Raw genomic sequence first — 12,669 nt, 5'->3', positions numbered from 1 at the left:
CGAATAGATCTATATCTATGTAGAATCAAACCTGGTGTTATACGTCGCCATTCACATAAGATGCCCCATCTTATCAATCTAAATCGCAATCAATATCATGAACTTTGAAAATCGTATTAAAAAGTCTCACCTTTGTCTGTAAATATCCACAGAGCTCCGAATCTCTGCTGCCCTGGTCCTCACCAGAACCTGCCTGCCACGCTTCCGGAACGATAGGCACTCGTTCCTTAACAGTGATCTCCCCATGCAGACCTTCAACCGTGCACATTTTCTCCGGGTTATTGGTCAACAACTGAATCCCCCCAGAACAGCCCGTATCGTTTCCCAGACCAAGATCCACCAGGATCGCCGTCGCGATGCCATACGTCCGTCCATCTGCAGGTCGCCCTAGGGACAAGTTCGCATCGACCGTATCAAGCCCCATATCTTGGAGATTATAAGCTTTCAACTTATCTGCCAGACCGATTCCCCGGCCCTCCTGTCGCAGATAAACAATAACCCCGTTCCCAGCCGCCGTCACCATACGGGCTGCCTGATCAAGTTGCTCGCCGCAGTCGCATCTCGCCGACCACGCTGTCTCGCCGGTGTAGCATTCCGAATGGACGCGCACCAGCGTGAGCTTTGGCACTGAGACTGGACACGAGGACTCGGATTCAGCAGAGCCATTATTTTCATGACAATGGCTGCTGATTCGCTCCGGCGACAATGTTCCCCTGTAGGCGCCGCGCACCATGCGCTCCATTTCTGTCTCCTCCTTCGTTGTCCGGTTTAAACTGCGGCTTTGGATCTGGTTGCCAAATACAAAGGCTAGATGTTCTTTGTCGTCGGTGTCGTTCCTGTAGAGGTGCAGCCATAGCTCGGAGCCTGTGGTTGTCGGGATTCGCGCGCGGACGGTACATTCAACGGTGGGCAGAGAAGGTGTAGGAGCTTCCACGCCGGAGACTCTGGGCGTCGTCAAACGCGGCGTATCGTCTGGTTCATATATAGGAGCTGAGACGGGACTGGGCGACTGCGAAGTCGCCTTGAGGGTGATCATGTCACTGCTATCGCCATAATTGGGTGGTAGTTCGGTATTGTAGGTAGTCGTGTACATTGTGAATTTTGTTCGATGTTTTCTCTACAAAGGCCTGCCACGGGTGATGCGGCTTTTTTATGGCACTTCGTGTTTGTCTCTCCCCCTTGCATCCGTCAGTGAACACTTTGATTCATTATTCGCGGCGCGCCATATAGGATCGACAGCACGGTTAGTCCCCGTCCCTCGAGATCCCGAAGCCTCCTTGCTCCTCGGGAGAAAGGATCAGCAGCCAACGAATGGCTGAAACCGCCATTTCGCGGTGAACACGAATCAATGCACGCGAGTCCGCGTCAGAGAAGTGTCGAAGTGCGTGGTTTCTCCCTTGATCAGAGCCCCGACTGGGATGGCGGCATCAAGTGTTTGATCGACAGGGGCTTGACCTTTTTGATCGAATGCTGTGGGCTGTCAGTAGCCTTTGACAGCTGTAACGAAAGCTACAAGGAAGAATCTGCCTTTGAAATCAAAAGAGAGGTTCGTAGCTCCAGGATACATCCATGGGGGTATATGCCTCTTGCAAAAAAGGGTAGCCTTTGTAAGAAGAGGTCCCGATACAGGCCTGGATATGGACCTCTTCTACCTAACTCGGCCCACGCTCATCTGTCAAGGGGTTAGCGGTGGTAACGTTTAGAGTTTCAGGCAAAGAAGTATACGAATAATAAGGAAATAATGAAATCTATTAGAATTATCGAGTGCATAAAACCGAACGAAACCACAGAAAAGTAATCAGACCAAAGACGCCTTTTGTTTGACAGTAGATATTAAGAAGCATTCAGAAGAATGAATCGGTAGAGCCAGTACCCATTATAAAGACAAAAGGAAAACATCATCATGAAAGAGAGTGTCACCGAGGCCGTCCAATGGCTTCGCTAGCTCACTTCGAGACCAACACAAGAAAAAAAAAACGTGTTGATCAAATGAAAGAATTACCATGTCGTCTCAAGCTTAGGCCACGAGAAGCAGTCCCATGGCGACGCTGCCCGCAACCGCAAGGCCGGGAATGATGATCTTGGAGCCGGGGTTGGCAGGAGTGAAGCCGGTGGCGGTGGGCTTGGGAACCTCACCGCCGTTGTCACCACCGTTGCCGCCATGACCGCCAGAGGAGCTGGTGGACTGGGGAGTAGTCGAGTTGTGGTACTTGGGGGTGGTGGAGTTGTGGTACTTGGGCAGAGAGATGCTGGGGGTGGCCTTGGGTGCCTCGGAGACGGGAGGACTGGCCTGAGCACTGGAGTGGATGATGGGGACGCTGGGCTTGGAGCCAGGAGCGCTCGAGTGGGCCGGGTGCGAGCTGGGCTCAGAGACGGGGGCGCTGGGGTGTCCCTCGGGCTTGCCGCTGGGCTGGCTCACAGGAGCACTGGGGTGGCCGCTAGAACCCTCAGGGCTACCAGCAGGAGCGCTGGGGTTTCCAGCAGGGGCCTCGGGCTTGCCTTGGTGGTGGGTTTCCGGCTTGCCACCGGGGCCGCTGGGGTGAGCAGCCGGTTCCTCAGGCTTGCCACCAGCGGGAGCACTGGACTGGGCAGCAGGAGCTTCAGGGTGACCGGCGGGGGCACTATGCTGAGCAGCGGGTGCCTCGGGGTGACCAGCTGGGGCGGTAGCATGAGGGACATTGATCACACTCTGAGCGATATTAGATTAAACCTGCAAATATGGAAGAAGGAAGTTACTGTTTCACAGATGGTCGTAGTAATAGCGTTTCCCCTCTGTTGAAGATCAGCGGCGCTAGCAGTACCAGCCGCGATGGCCAAGGCAGTCACAACGTGGGTAGAGAAGTGCATTGCGAAAAGATTAAGGCAAGAATGATCTGAAAGATAATCTTTGATGGCTGGTGCGTGGCCTGCGGAAAGATAGACGGCGGTGGCTTTTTTGACAAAGTATGCGAGGAAGAATGATAGAGAAGAATAACCAGCCACCAGGACTAATGGGAGTATTTTATATTGCTCTTGATCATACCGATCCGGCATCAACTTCTCATCCGAGTTGAGAACTTGTCCTTGTCTTCACGAAGAAACCTCTCCGGAATCGGACAGGAGACATGGTGTGAGCGTTTTACACCTCCGGGGTAGGTCTGAATCCGGATCGGTGCCATCGTGAGGCAAAAAGGCTTAGTTCTCTGCGAAAATGGGCCTGGACTGTATGAGTCCGACTGCTGGAAGAGAGAAACGCAAAGGGAATGTCATATCACGTGATACGACGTCTTCAGCCTTGGGCTCCCAAAAAGGCAAGTATTCTCAGGGCCGGAAGCAGAACGGCATGTCGATCCATTCCTGCGCAGTAAATCCGTCACAGGTATCGACAATCAGCCAATGAAGGCCGGAAGCATGCTCCGGGGACACAATGGACATTGAGCGGAACCAGGCAGAAGGATGAAAGCATCCATGGGCTCATGCACGGGAACAGGCCGCATTGTTTCTGGAGATCCGGGCCTCCAAGGGACAAAACCGTCTTCGTTCATTAGTAATATCGACAAACTTCATGGAGCGCTTGATTGGTACTCAATACATTCCAGGGAATGTCGATCATCCTTCTGCTATGCGCCACTGTTACTGTCCACTGTCACATCATCGTAGCGTTCAAACTTCAGAATAAGCAGTGGTTCGGGAATACCGCAAGGCCTTCGAATAGAATGGTCCAGAAAGCGACCAGAAGCTGTTCTAGCGCTGCCATGGATCTATGTGCCTGGCTTGGGAATTGTCTACCAATCCAGACCGCGCTAGATCATGCACCGGTTGGCATGTTGCTTGTTGAGGGCTTCTGCCTTTACCTTCATAGCCAACTTTGGAGTTCAGCTGAAGAACTTGGGCTCGTTGGTCAAGACTCTTGCTATTGTTGCCAGCAAATCACTTGCTCTATGGCACGCGAGAGATACAGTGTTGAGAGCCAGACTAAGGAGCGTACTAGTCAAATATTGCACCACCTCGGCGTTTCAGCTTTGAGAGAAATGCCAGTGACTTTGGCATCTGTCCTAAAGGACAATTTTCGACCATAATGTCGAAGATGCTTTCATTTCGTTCTTTGTTATCGAACATCTCCCTAACGAGTCCCATAGCATCCGAGAGTTAGTCTGTAGATCATGGTTGGCACAATCATCGGGAATCAGGCCGCAAAAGCAGAACGAGTTATCGAGAACAATGGGTCTGATCTCCGATGTCTGCTCCAGAATAACTCAGGCGTTGCAGATTGATGAATGTCTCGGATCTCGTTGGAGCGGAGAAAGGATGACCCTCGCTGAGTCAGCGCGAACCGGAGGATGATCGCCCCTATCTATCTTCCTTCGGTGGATTCAACTCAATCCATGAACACCTGGGTCCCCATCATTCCTCATGCCTTCGCAGCGTCAGCGCCACAGTCACTCTCTTCTCTCTCCTGGCGACTATGACGAAGACGCCGAGTCGTTACGATCTCCATCCGAGCAGGACTCGGACTCGGAAGATGACGAATTCCTCCGCCATTCCCGTACCACGTTGGAACTAGCTGAACACGATCGCACCGTTCTGGACGACGAGGAGGAAACGGAGAAGCTCTTGACGAGGAAAGGTCCTGCTCATGGTCTTCGCCGCATATTCAGTCCCAGCAGCAGTGGCGTCAAGATTGGAAAGCGGGAACGTCAACAGCGGAGGCAAGCTCGCCGAGATGCACGGAAGGAGCGCCAGAAACTGTCGGAATCGGGGGAGCTGATGTATGAGATGGAAGAAGGTCACCGGGAAGACGAGGCCTCTCTGCTTAGCTCCTCGTCTTCTTCTGACTTGGGACAAACCATCAAAGAAAAATATAACCACGAGGAGGTATGAGCGTTGCCATTGTTGTTGACTATTGACCTAGCTGATGTGATCTTGTCTTTTCTGCAGACACGCCCGGTCTCGTGGCGCAAGCTTGCGCTCCTCTTTTCCGCTGTATTCGTTTTATTCCTCATCTGTCTATTAGGCGCCTATAAAGCATCGTCGAAATTCCGCGCGTCGCATTCGCGGCCGCCTCCCCTACTCTCTAACGGTTCCGCCTTGTTTGCATCAACCACTATCCTAATCTCGCTTGATGGCTTCAGAGCCGACTTTCTCAACCGTGGTCTCACTCCGACGTTAAACTCGTTCATCGCCGATGGCGTTTCTCCGCAGTACATGCTGCCCAGCTTTCCCAGCGTCACCTTTCCGAACCATTTCACTCTCGTTACAGGCTTGTATCCTGAAAGCCATGGCATAGTGGGAAATACTTTCTGGGATCCGACGTCGCAGGAGGAGTTTTACTACACACACCCCTCCGTCAGCATGCAGCCCAAGTGGTGGAATGCGGAGCCTCTGTGGATGACCGCCGAAACCCATGGACTGAGAACCGCTATCCACATGTGGCCCGGCTCGGAGGCACATATTGGAGGTGTGGAGCCTAGTATCTTGGATGAGTACAATGGATCCGAGACGCTACCGCGAAAGGTCAATCGCGTGTTGGAGTTCTTGGACATGCCAGGTTCTGAGGATGAAACTTTGGACACCTCTGAACGGCCTCAATTCATCGCGTTCTACGTGCCCAATGTAGATGCGCATGGTCATAAATACGGTCCGAACAGTACGGAGATTCGCGGCACAATTTCTGACGTCGACACCATGCTTGGAAATCTTTTCTCTGGTCTCCAAGACCGTAATCTCACGGAGATCGTGAACGTTGTGATCGTGTCTGATCATGGTATGGCTTCAACCGCTACCGAGCGGCTGGTGCAACTGGATGACTTTATCGACATGGATCTGGTTGACCGCATTGATGGGTGGCCGCTGCGTGGAATACGCCCTAAGCGGGAAGAAGATTTGAAGACCCTCCAGGACCAGCTAGAGAACATCGCTGCAAACCACTCCGATGCCGTGGAGGTCTACACTCGCGAGAGCATGCCGGAACGCTACCACTTCAAGAACAATGACCGCATAGCTCCCCTGTGGATCATCCCGAAAACCGGATGGGCGATTGTTGAGCGGCCTGATTTCGACGCTGAACAGGCCCTGGAGAAAGGAGAAGAGTACCATCCGAAAGGTATTCATGGCTACGACCACGAGCACCCTCTCATGCGGGCTATCTTTGTCGCCAGGGGACCTTCATTTCCCCATGAGCGCAATAGCCGACTAGAGCCTTTCCGTAAGTACCGCTGTGCTGTAATGCTTTGGTGGATATGCTAACCCTTGCAGAAAATGTCAACGTATACAACATCATTTGTGATACCTTGGGCATCAAGCCTCTTCCGAACAACGGAACGTTGCGTCTTCCTCTGAAGCCGGTTGGGATCCATTCCGATGAAAATACGCCTCCTCTTGACAATCCTCCCGACCCTCCCGCCAGCAGTCCTACTCCCAGTGTAGCTCCCACGAAGACTCCGGCTAGCATTCCCTCTGACAAGCCCGCACCTAGCAAAGAACCCGAGCCCCAGCCTGAGCCGCAACCTGAACCTCAACCTGAATCCAACCCAGAAAGCGACGATGAGAAAGGCCCTACCTGGTGGGGGACTCTCTGGAGCAAACTTGAAGACGCTAAGGATTGGGCCACTGATACATATGAGACGGTAAAAGACAATTTTTGGACCTCGGATTGATCATTTAGAAACATCTTCTTTTATTCTATTTTCCATTTTGACTTGTTTCTTTGCGCCTATGCGCCAGCTGTGGGGCCGATTGGCCGGCGATAATACTTCAAGATACCCATTGTTTTTGGCACACTGCCTTGTTAGAGGATATATCGTTGTCTTCTTTTTCGTTTATTTTTCATCTTTTCGTCCTTTTTCTGCATACTGATCTGAAAGTTTACTACAAAAGATGGTGCAAGGCTGGCACGACACGGAATCAAGCGGGGTTGATTCTGCCTGCAGGACTTGATTCGGCTTGGCTCACTCGTCAAAAGTCAGCTTTGATCACTGTGTCTCTGAAAATAGGCTCTCATTGGCCAGATTTATACACTTACCAGGAGCTGAGCTTTGGCCAGTCCGACAGGGTCACAGCAAACTAAGCAGGACACGGATCTATATCATCACCACGTGTCATGCGGGGATTTTATAGGGCCATAAAGCGACTCTAGGTATATTAGCTTATTTAATATCCATCTTGGCTTTTCCACTGAGGCTCATTTTAAAATGGGATCAACCCGAATATATTACAGCGCACGGATTGGCCATGCCATCTTCACAAATAGCACCAATAGACACTACTACCTGCGCCTATCAGTAGGATCAAATGACGGGAAATGTTTCAGCCTCAGGTACAACCTAGGCACCCACAGGCAGCAACTCAACGCCATGACTTCATCCTTCATCCAGAGATCCTCCCTGCATCCTTCCAACCCACAGCTGAAAGACAAAAATTAGACCCAAAAATCCCGCACCCCAACAGCCACAGCCATGAATAGCAGATGAACCATACCCATCATGATCATCCACTCCCTACTACGAATCGGGACGCCGATCGTGAGTCAAACGACCCACAATGCCAGCCTTGCGCGTCTAGCTGCGGCATTCTTTGCGGTATGACTGCGGCAAGGAATGGCAGGCTCTGGTTAGTCATGTCAGTGTGGCAGTGGCGGATGATTCATGGTCGATTGATTGGGTTGGATTCATCGCTCAGGATGCTTAGTGCCTAGCTGTGGAGTTTCTGCCTGGGCACTCGGGCACCTGTGTCACTTGCCTGGCTGGATGGATGGCTGGTGAATGAAGATGGATATATAAGGAGGTGAATATTCGCTTCTTCGTGAATATGTTGAGTCGGTTTCTGTCTGGTATAGAATAGAGGGTGTCGGGGTCTCTCTGTCTTCAATCTATTCGCCTTGGCTCTGGGATTGAGTCGGTTCTTGTTATCTTCTCGATTATACCCTTTCATTCCTGGACATCATATACTCCCTACCTCAATTCATTGCCAAACCAACCCACCACAATGGCAAACCTCACCCTCAACCCTCCCTCCAACTCCACCCTCCTCACCCCCTCCGACACCGCCATCCTCGAGGCCTTCATCCCAGGCTACTCCTTCATCTCGCGCATCCTAATCAACCACCTCCACATCGACCCGACCCGATACCTCCCCTACGTCCTCGGCTGCGTAGTCCTCCTCGCCTCGCTGAAGTACACCTCGTCCCGCATCCGCCACCTCATCGAGACACACTGCGTCTCCAAAGCCGAGATCCGCCTCGACGACGAAATCTACAGCTACCTGATGTTCTGGCTGGCACAGCAGCCGTTCACGAACCGCACGACGCACTTCGTAGCCGGCACACGCACCGGCGGATCCGGCGGCCGGTCGTACTACGATTCCGACTCGGAGGACTCCGACTCCGAAGACAACGAGTACGACGAGCACGGGAACGTGCTGGTCTCGTTTGACGCGTACTGGGCGAAGGCGAAGAACCGCGACAAGTACAAGCGGCTGCGGTTCACGCCGGCGGAGGGGACGCACTATTTCTGGTTTCGGCGGAGGCTGCTGGCGTTCATGCGCGTGAAGGAGGATAATAACAACAAGGCCAGTTTCTACTCGCGGTTGACGCCTGAACGGCTCTATCTTGCGTGTTTGGGCCGGGATCCGACTATTCTGAAGGAGTTGTTGGTGGAGGCTCAGAGAGCGTATGTGGCGCGGGACTTGAATACGACGGTGATTTACCGCGCGCAGAAGTCCCCCGGCGAGTATGTCGACTGGACGAGGTGCATGTCGCGGGCGCCGAGGCCGCTGTCGACGGTGGTGTTGGCGGCGGAGCGCAAGCAGGCGTTCATCGATGATATCAAGGAGTATTTGCACCCGCGGACGAGGCGCTGGTACTCGAATCGCGGCATCCCGTATCGTCGGGGGTATTTGCTGCATGGGCCGCCTGGGACGGGCAAGACGAGTTTGTGCTTCGCGGCATCCGGCATGCTAGGGCTGTCGCTGTATCTGCTGAATCTGAGCTCGAAGAGCTTCGGCGAGGATGATCTGATGAGTCTGTTCCATGAGCTGCCGAGGCGGTGCATTGTTCTCTTGGAGGATGTGGATTGCGCCGGAATGGCGAAGGAGAGGACGCTGGGTGATGGGGAGAAGGGAGGCGAGCAGAAGGAGAAGGAGACGGGTTCAGAGGAGGCCACCACGACTGCGAAGCAGGGTGTGTCGCTGTCCGGGCTGCTGAATGTCATTGATGGCGTGGCGGCGAGCGAGGGCCGGATTCTCGTGATGACGACCAACCACCCGGATAAATTGGATGCGGCGCTTCTTCGTCCGGGACGTGTGGATATGTCCGTTGAGTTTGGGTATGCCGAGTCCGAGGACATCAGTGAGCTCTTTACGGCCATTTATTCATCCCTCGAGGGCGACGTTCGGCTGCCTCGGGGAAGAGCCATGGCGTTGGAGGAGCAGAAGCGAAAGGAAAAGGGCGATGTCATTGAGGCCCCGTGGCATCGTATCTCGCGTGAGAAAGTCCAGGGGCTCGCGTCGGAGTTCGCATTGCGTGTGCCTCCGTCCGAGTTCACGGCTGCTGAGATTCAGGGATACCTTTTGAACCACAAGGATGATCCTGAAAGCGCCATCAATGGTGCCGAGGAGTGGGTGGAACGCACTCGGTCGAAGCGCAAGGAGAAGGAGAATCCGCTGGCTTCGTCTGGCGTTTAACTCTTTTCCTGGAATAGAAATAGAGACATGCATTAGAACTAGATACCCTTCTCTCCATGAATAAAGCACCAATCTCACTCACGAATTATCGAACCCCATTTATCTCACATTGCTGTAGACGCTCTATCAATTTTCAATTTTGGCTCTGTCGGGGTTGAAGGAAGGTAGGATCTGTAAGGCAGTTGAAATAATTTCAAAAATGTTGCATTAACAAAAGGGGTCTCATATATAGAACAAAATATTTCATGTCCAGCCATCCAAGACCGATTTTAAAACCGATGTCAGAACAGCCACAGCGCTAAAATCCCAAAATCAATTGAACAAATCATATGCCAAACTTTGAATTCACAAGACCTCTAGTCAAATACTCAATCATAAAACCGTAACGCTGTCCCCTTGGATCGAAAGATCTGCAGCATACGTACATCGCTTACTCTTATTGGCATCACAGAACCCATGGAAGAGAATACGATCGCCGCAGCCACAGACCGTGCCTCCCCCAGGGGAAGTCAGGCCGTAATCGCCAGTCTTGAACAGCTTGTGGCCGTTCTTGACATACGGCCCCGTGATGGATTTCGAGGTCGCATAGCGCACATCGTACTTGGGGTCGGTGAAACAATGGGTGGAGTAGAAGAGGAAGTATGTGTCACCGTGTAAGATGAGGTTGGGCGCCTCGACTAACGGTCCGTCGCTGGCGTCGCGGTCCAGGATCTGCACGGCTGGCCCGTCGAGGGTGAATCCGTCGTCCTTGACTTTCTGCAGTAGAATGGGGGTCGGTTTCAAAGGCTCAATGCCGTTGTTGCAGTCGCCGCCGTTGCCGATGCTGTTGCCGTCCACTTTGAAGACGACGTATCGACTACCATCCTTGTCGAGGAAGCCGGCGGGGTCGATCGAGCCGCCTTGGTCGAGGCGGCATGATAGAGGTTCGGGGTTGGGGATGTAGGGCCCGGCTGGATCTGTGCCCTGGGAAACGGCGACCCCTACACAGTGGTGTCTAACCATCTCTTTGGCTTCGCCGGAGTAGTACAGCACGTATTTTCCATCTTTCTGCACAGCTTGTGAGTGTTTGAGAAAGGACTAGGGCACTTGGATAAAGACATACGCGTTGGACTACGTCAGGAGCCCAATGATCAATCTCTGTTTCCCACCCCGCAAGAGTAGGCAATGCTTCCTTGTTCGTGAGAGTCCACGTCTTGAAGTCTGGCGAAGTAGCGACCTGCACGCGCTTCCCATTTCCGTTGGTGCCAAATGCATACCAAGTTCCCTCGGGGGTGCCCACAAAGCTGGGATCGGGGAAGTCGGAGTCAATAACTAGCCGAGATCCTGCTGCTCGTTTCTCAAGGGGAGAAGCCAAGACCCCTGTCACCAGGGCCAGGCCCAGAGTCCATGAGGATAGTTGAGAATACCACATGGTTACTACTAGACTAAACGTCCCCGGAACACAAAACGAAGATCTTCAAAGAGGAATGGAAGAAGAATGTCAGCAGGTGAGAAAATGAGGCTGGAAGACACTTAGACAATGGCCGAGAACGAAGAGAGGATGTCTACCAAAATGCATGCAAACCTTCAGGATGCGTCCAGCTTTTAATACTTGACAACACCCCCTCCTCTCGGAGGAAGTAAGTGATCGGCCCCCGTACCATTTCTTGTCGACCGCATTTGGCCCCAGGATGGAATAGGGCAAATTGGAAGGTTTCATCCGGTAGACGAAATCATCGGTCATTTGATGGGCAGGCGTCCAAATGGCAACTGGGTCTGCTGGACCGAGTATGGGACGCATCGCCAAGCCCCTGGAAGGAACATTCAGCAGGAAAAGTGGGGATCAGTTGCCGAACGCCATTTGACATAGTTTCGGGGCTTGGTGGATCAAATCAAAGAGTGATCTGAGGTCAATAATAGTCCCTAATACCAATACCGGGGGGGAAGATCTTGGCCGGCGTGGCAGAGTCTGGACGCTTTGAGCAACCCTGCTGCATGCAAGCGCCGCAAGGCTGTCCATACTTCCATTGTTCCGAGGCAATTGACAGGCGCCTCTTGGTCATGGCACTGTACTCGGTCACTGGGCTACGCTGCAGGGGATTTGAAAGGCGAGTGACTGACTCGATGTGACTGGCCTACTCAAAAACAGTATCAACCTAACCACGGCGGTGCCGGGCGGTGGGCGAAGTGGCGCGAGTGCGAAACGATTTCAGGGTGTTTGAATATTTCCGAAAGCGGGAATGGCCCTTGGTTCGGACCGATGCTGATTTGTCGAAGGTTCATTAGTGTTGGTTGGGCGTCGATCCTGGTGGGGAGCCATGATGAGCCAAACTGTGACGACCCTGGATGCCGGTTGTCCGTCCTGTCAACAGCTACCCTGGAGCATGTCTGAAATGTCTGAATTCTCCTCAGTCTGTAACGAATCCGTCAGTATTGGATCCTTCATGGTGAGGATTGTGGATCAAGAGTATCAAGAGAGCAGAACAGATAAGCGACGTAAGGGCAATGCAGAGCAGACCGCTACTACAAACCAGATCTCACCCCTGAGAGTTCTTAGGATTTCTCACACACTGCATATGCTGTGCCCTCGTCTCTTGGATGTGTCACGCCTTTGTTCCTTTTTTTTCTCTCTTATTTCCCTTTTTTTTATCTTTTTTTTTTCTTTGGGCCCATTCCCTGGGTCAAGGAGGATCTTCCGTCGGCTGATAGGAGACCCTCAAATCCCCCCTCGCTGACAGGAACTACAACCAAGTCAGTCAACCGAGTTCAGTCATACACGTTGAAATTAAAATTCCAAGACATCTGACCTGAGTGCCAACGGAGTCTTGTCAGACGCCTTCGGAAGCCGTGAGGTCGAAAGGCAGACTGGCTCTTCTTGGCAGGAATGCACGGCTTGTGATCTCTTATCTCATCGCCGACTGTTTTTTTTCTTTTCTTTTTCTCCCGGATTTCTATTTTTTCCATTCGATTTTGAGTCGAATGTCTCCACCTTTGTCCCCTTTTTCGGAAAATAGTGACCAACTGTCGGAGAGG

General features: G+C 52.5%; 6 protein-coding genes across 6 annotated transcripts; 3 read left to right on the top strand and 3 right to left on the bottom strand.

Moving 5' to 3' along the window:
- Window positions 1–51: 51 nt before the first annotated feature.
- Window positions 52–1,093, bottom strand: P170DRAFT_425262 (GTP cyclohydrolase II; the record flags this gene model as incomplete). Its single annotated transcript, XM_024847621.1, has 2 exons — window positions 52–78; window positions 131–1,093. The coding sequence occupies 2 exons, from the start codon at window positions 1,091–1,093 to the stop codon at window positions 52–54; spliced, it is 990 nt and encodes a 329-aa protein (XP_024706271.1).
- A 924-nt stretch (window positions 1,094–2,017) lies between these two features.
- On the bottom strand, window positions 2,018–2,847 carry P170DRAFT_425261 (uncharacterized protein; the record flags this gene model as incomplete). Its single annotated transcript, XM_024847620.1, has 2 exons — window positions 2,018–2,689; window positions 2,737–2,847. The coding sequence occupies 2 exons, from the start codon at window positions 2,845–2,847 to the stop codon at window positions 2,018–2,020; spliced, it is 783 nt and encodes a 260-aa protein (XP_024706270.1).
- Window positions 2,848–3,480: 633 nt separating this feature from the next.
- On the top strand, window positions 3,481–4,235 carry P170DRAFT_157409 (uncharacterized protein). The gene has a single exon (XM_024842547.1). The coding sequence runs from the start codon at window positions 3,582–3,584 to the stop codon at window positions 4,056–4,058; it is 477 nt and encodes a 158-aa protein (XP_024706269.1). The 5' UTR covers window positions 3,481–3,581; the 3' UTR covers window positions 4,059–4,235.
- Window positions 4,236–4,392: 157 nt separating this feature from the next.
- On the top strand, window positions 4,393–6,635 carry P170DRAFT_474514 (alkaline phosphatase family protein; the record flags this gene model as incomplete). The annotated part of the gene is made up of 3 exons (XM_024853156.1): window positions 4,393–4,854; window positions 4,918–6,184; window positions 6,235–6,635. The coding sequence occupies 3 exons, from the start codon at window positions 4,393–4,395 to the stop codon at window positions 6,633–6,635; spliced, it is 2,130 nt and encodes a 709-aa protein (XP_024706268.1).
- Window positions 6,636–7,962: 1,327 nt separating this feature from the next.
- P170DRAFT_425259 (BCS1 and AAA domain-containing protein) lies at window positions 7,963–9,657 on the top strand (the record flags this gene model as incomplete). Its single annotated transcript, XM_024847619.1, has 1 exon — window positions 7,963–9,657. One exon carries the CDS (start codon window positions 7,963–7,965, stop codon window positions 9,655–9,657), a length of 1,695 nt encoding a protein of 564 aa, XP_024706267.1.
- Window positions 9,658–10,029: 372 nt separating this feature from the next.
- On the bottom strand, window positions 10,030–11,068 carry P170DRAFT_354351 (glycoside hydrolase family 43 protein; the record flags this gene model as incomplete). Its single annotated transcript, XM_024844028.1, has 2 exons — window positions 10,030–10,704; window positions 10,760–11,068. 2 exons carry the CDS (start codon window positions 11,066–11,068, stop codon window positions 10,030–10,032), a joined length of 984 nt encoding a protein of 327 aa, XP_024706266.1.
- Between the last annotated feature and the right edge of the window lie 1,601 nt (window positions 11,069–12,669).

This window comes from Aspergillus steynii (assembly GCF_002849105.1).
Source record: "Aspergillus steynii IBT 23096 chromosome Unknown P170scaffold_3, whole genome shotgun sequence".
In the NCBI taxonomy this organism is placed as follows: domain Eukaryota; kingdom Fungi; phylum Ascomycota; class Eurotiomycetes; order Eurotiales; family Aspergillaceae; genus Aspergillus; species Aspergillus steynii.
This window is presented reverse-complemented; position numbering and strand designations above follow the sequence as displayed.

What these genes read in the sequence shown, in the direction of transcription:
- P170DRAFT_157409 (XM_024842547.1), top strand. Translation starts at nt 3,582, where the DNA reads ATGTCGATCATCCTTCTGCTATGCGCCACTGTTACTGTCCACTGTCAC.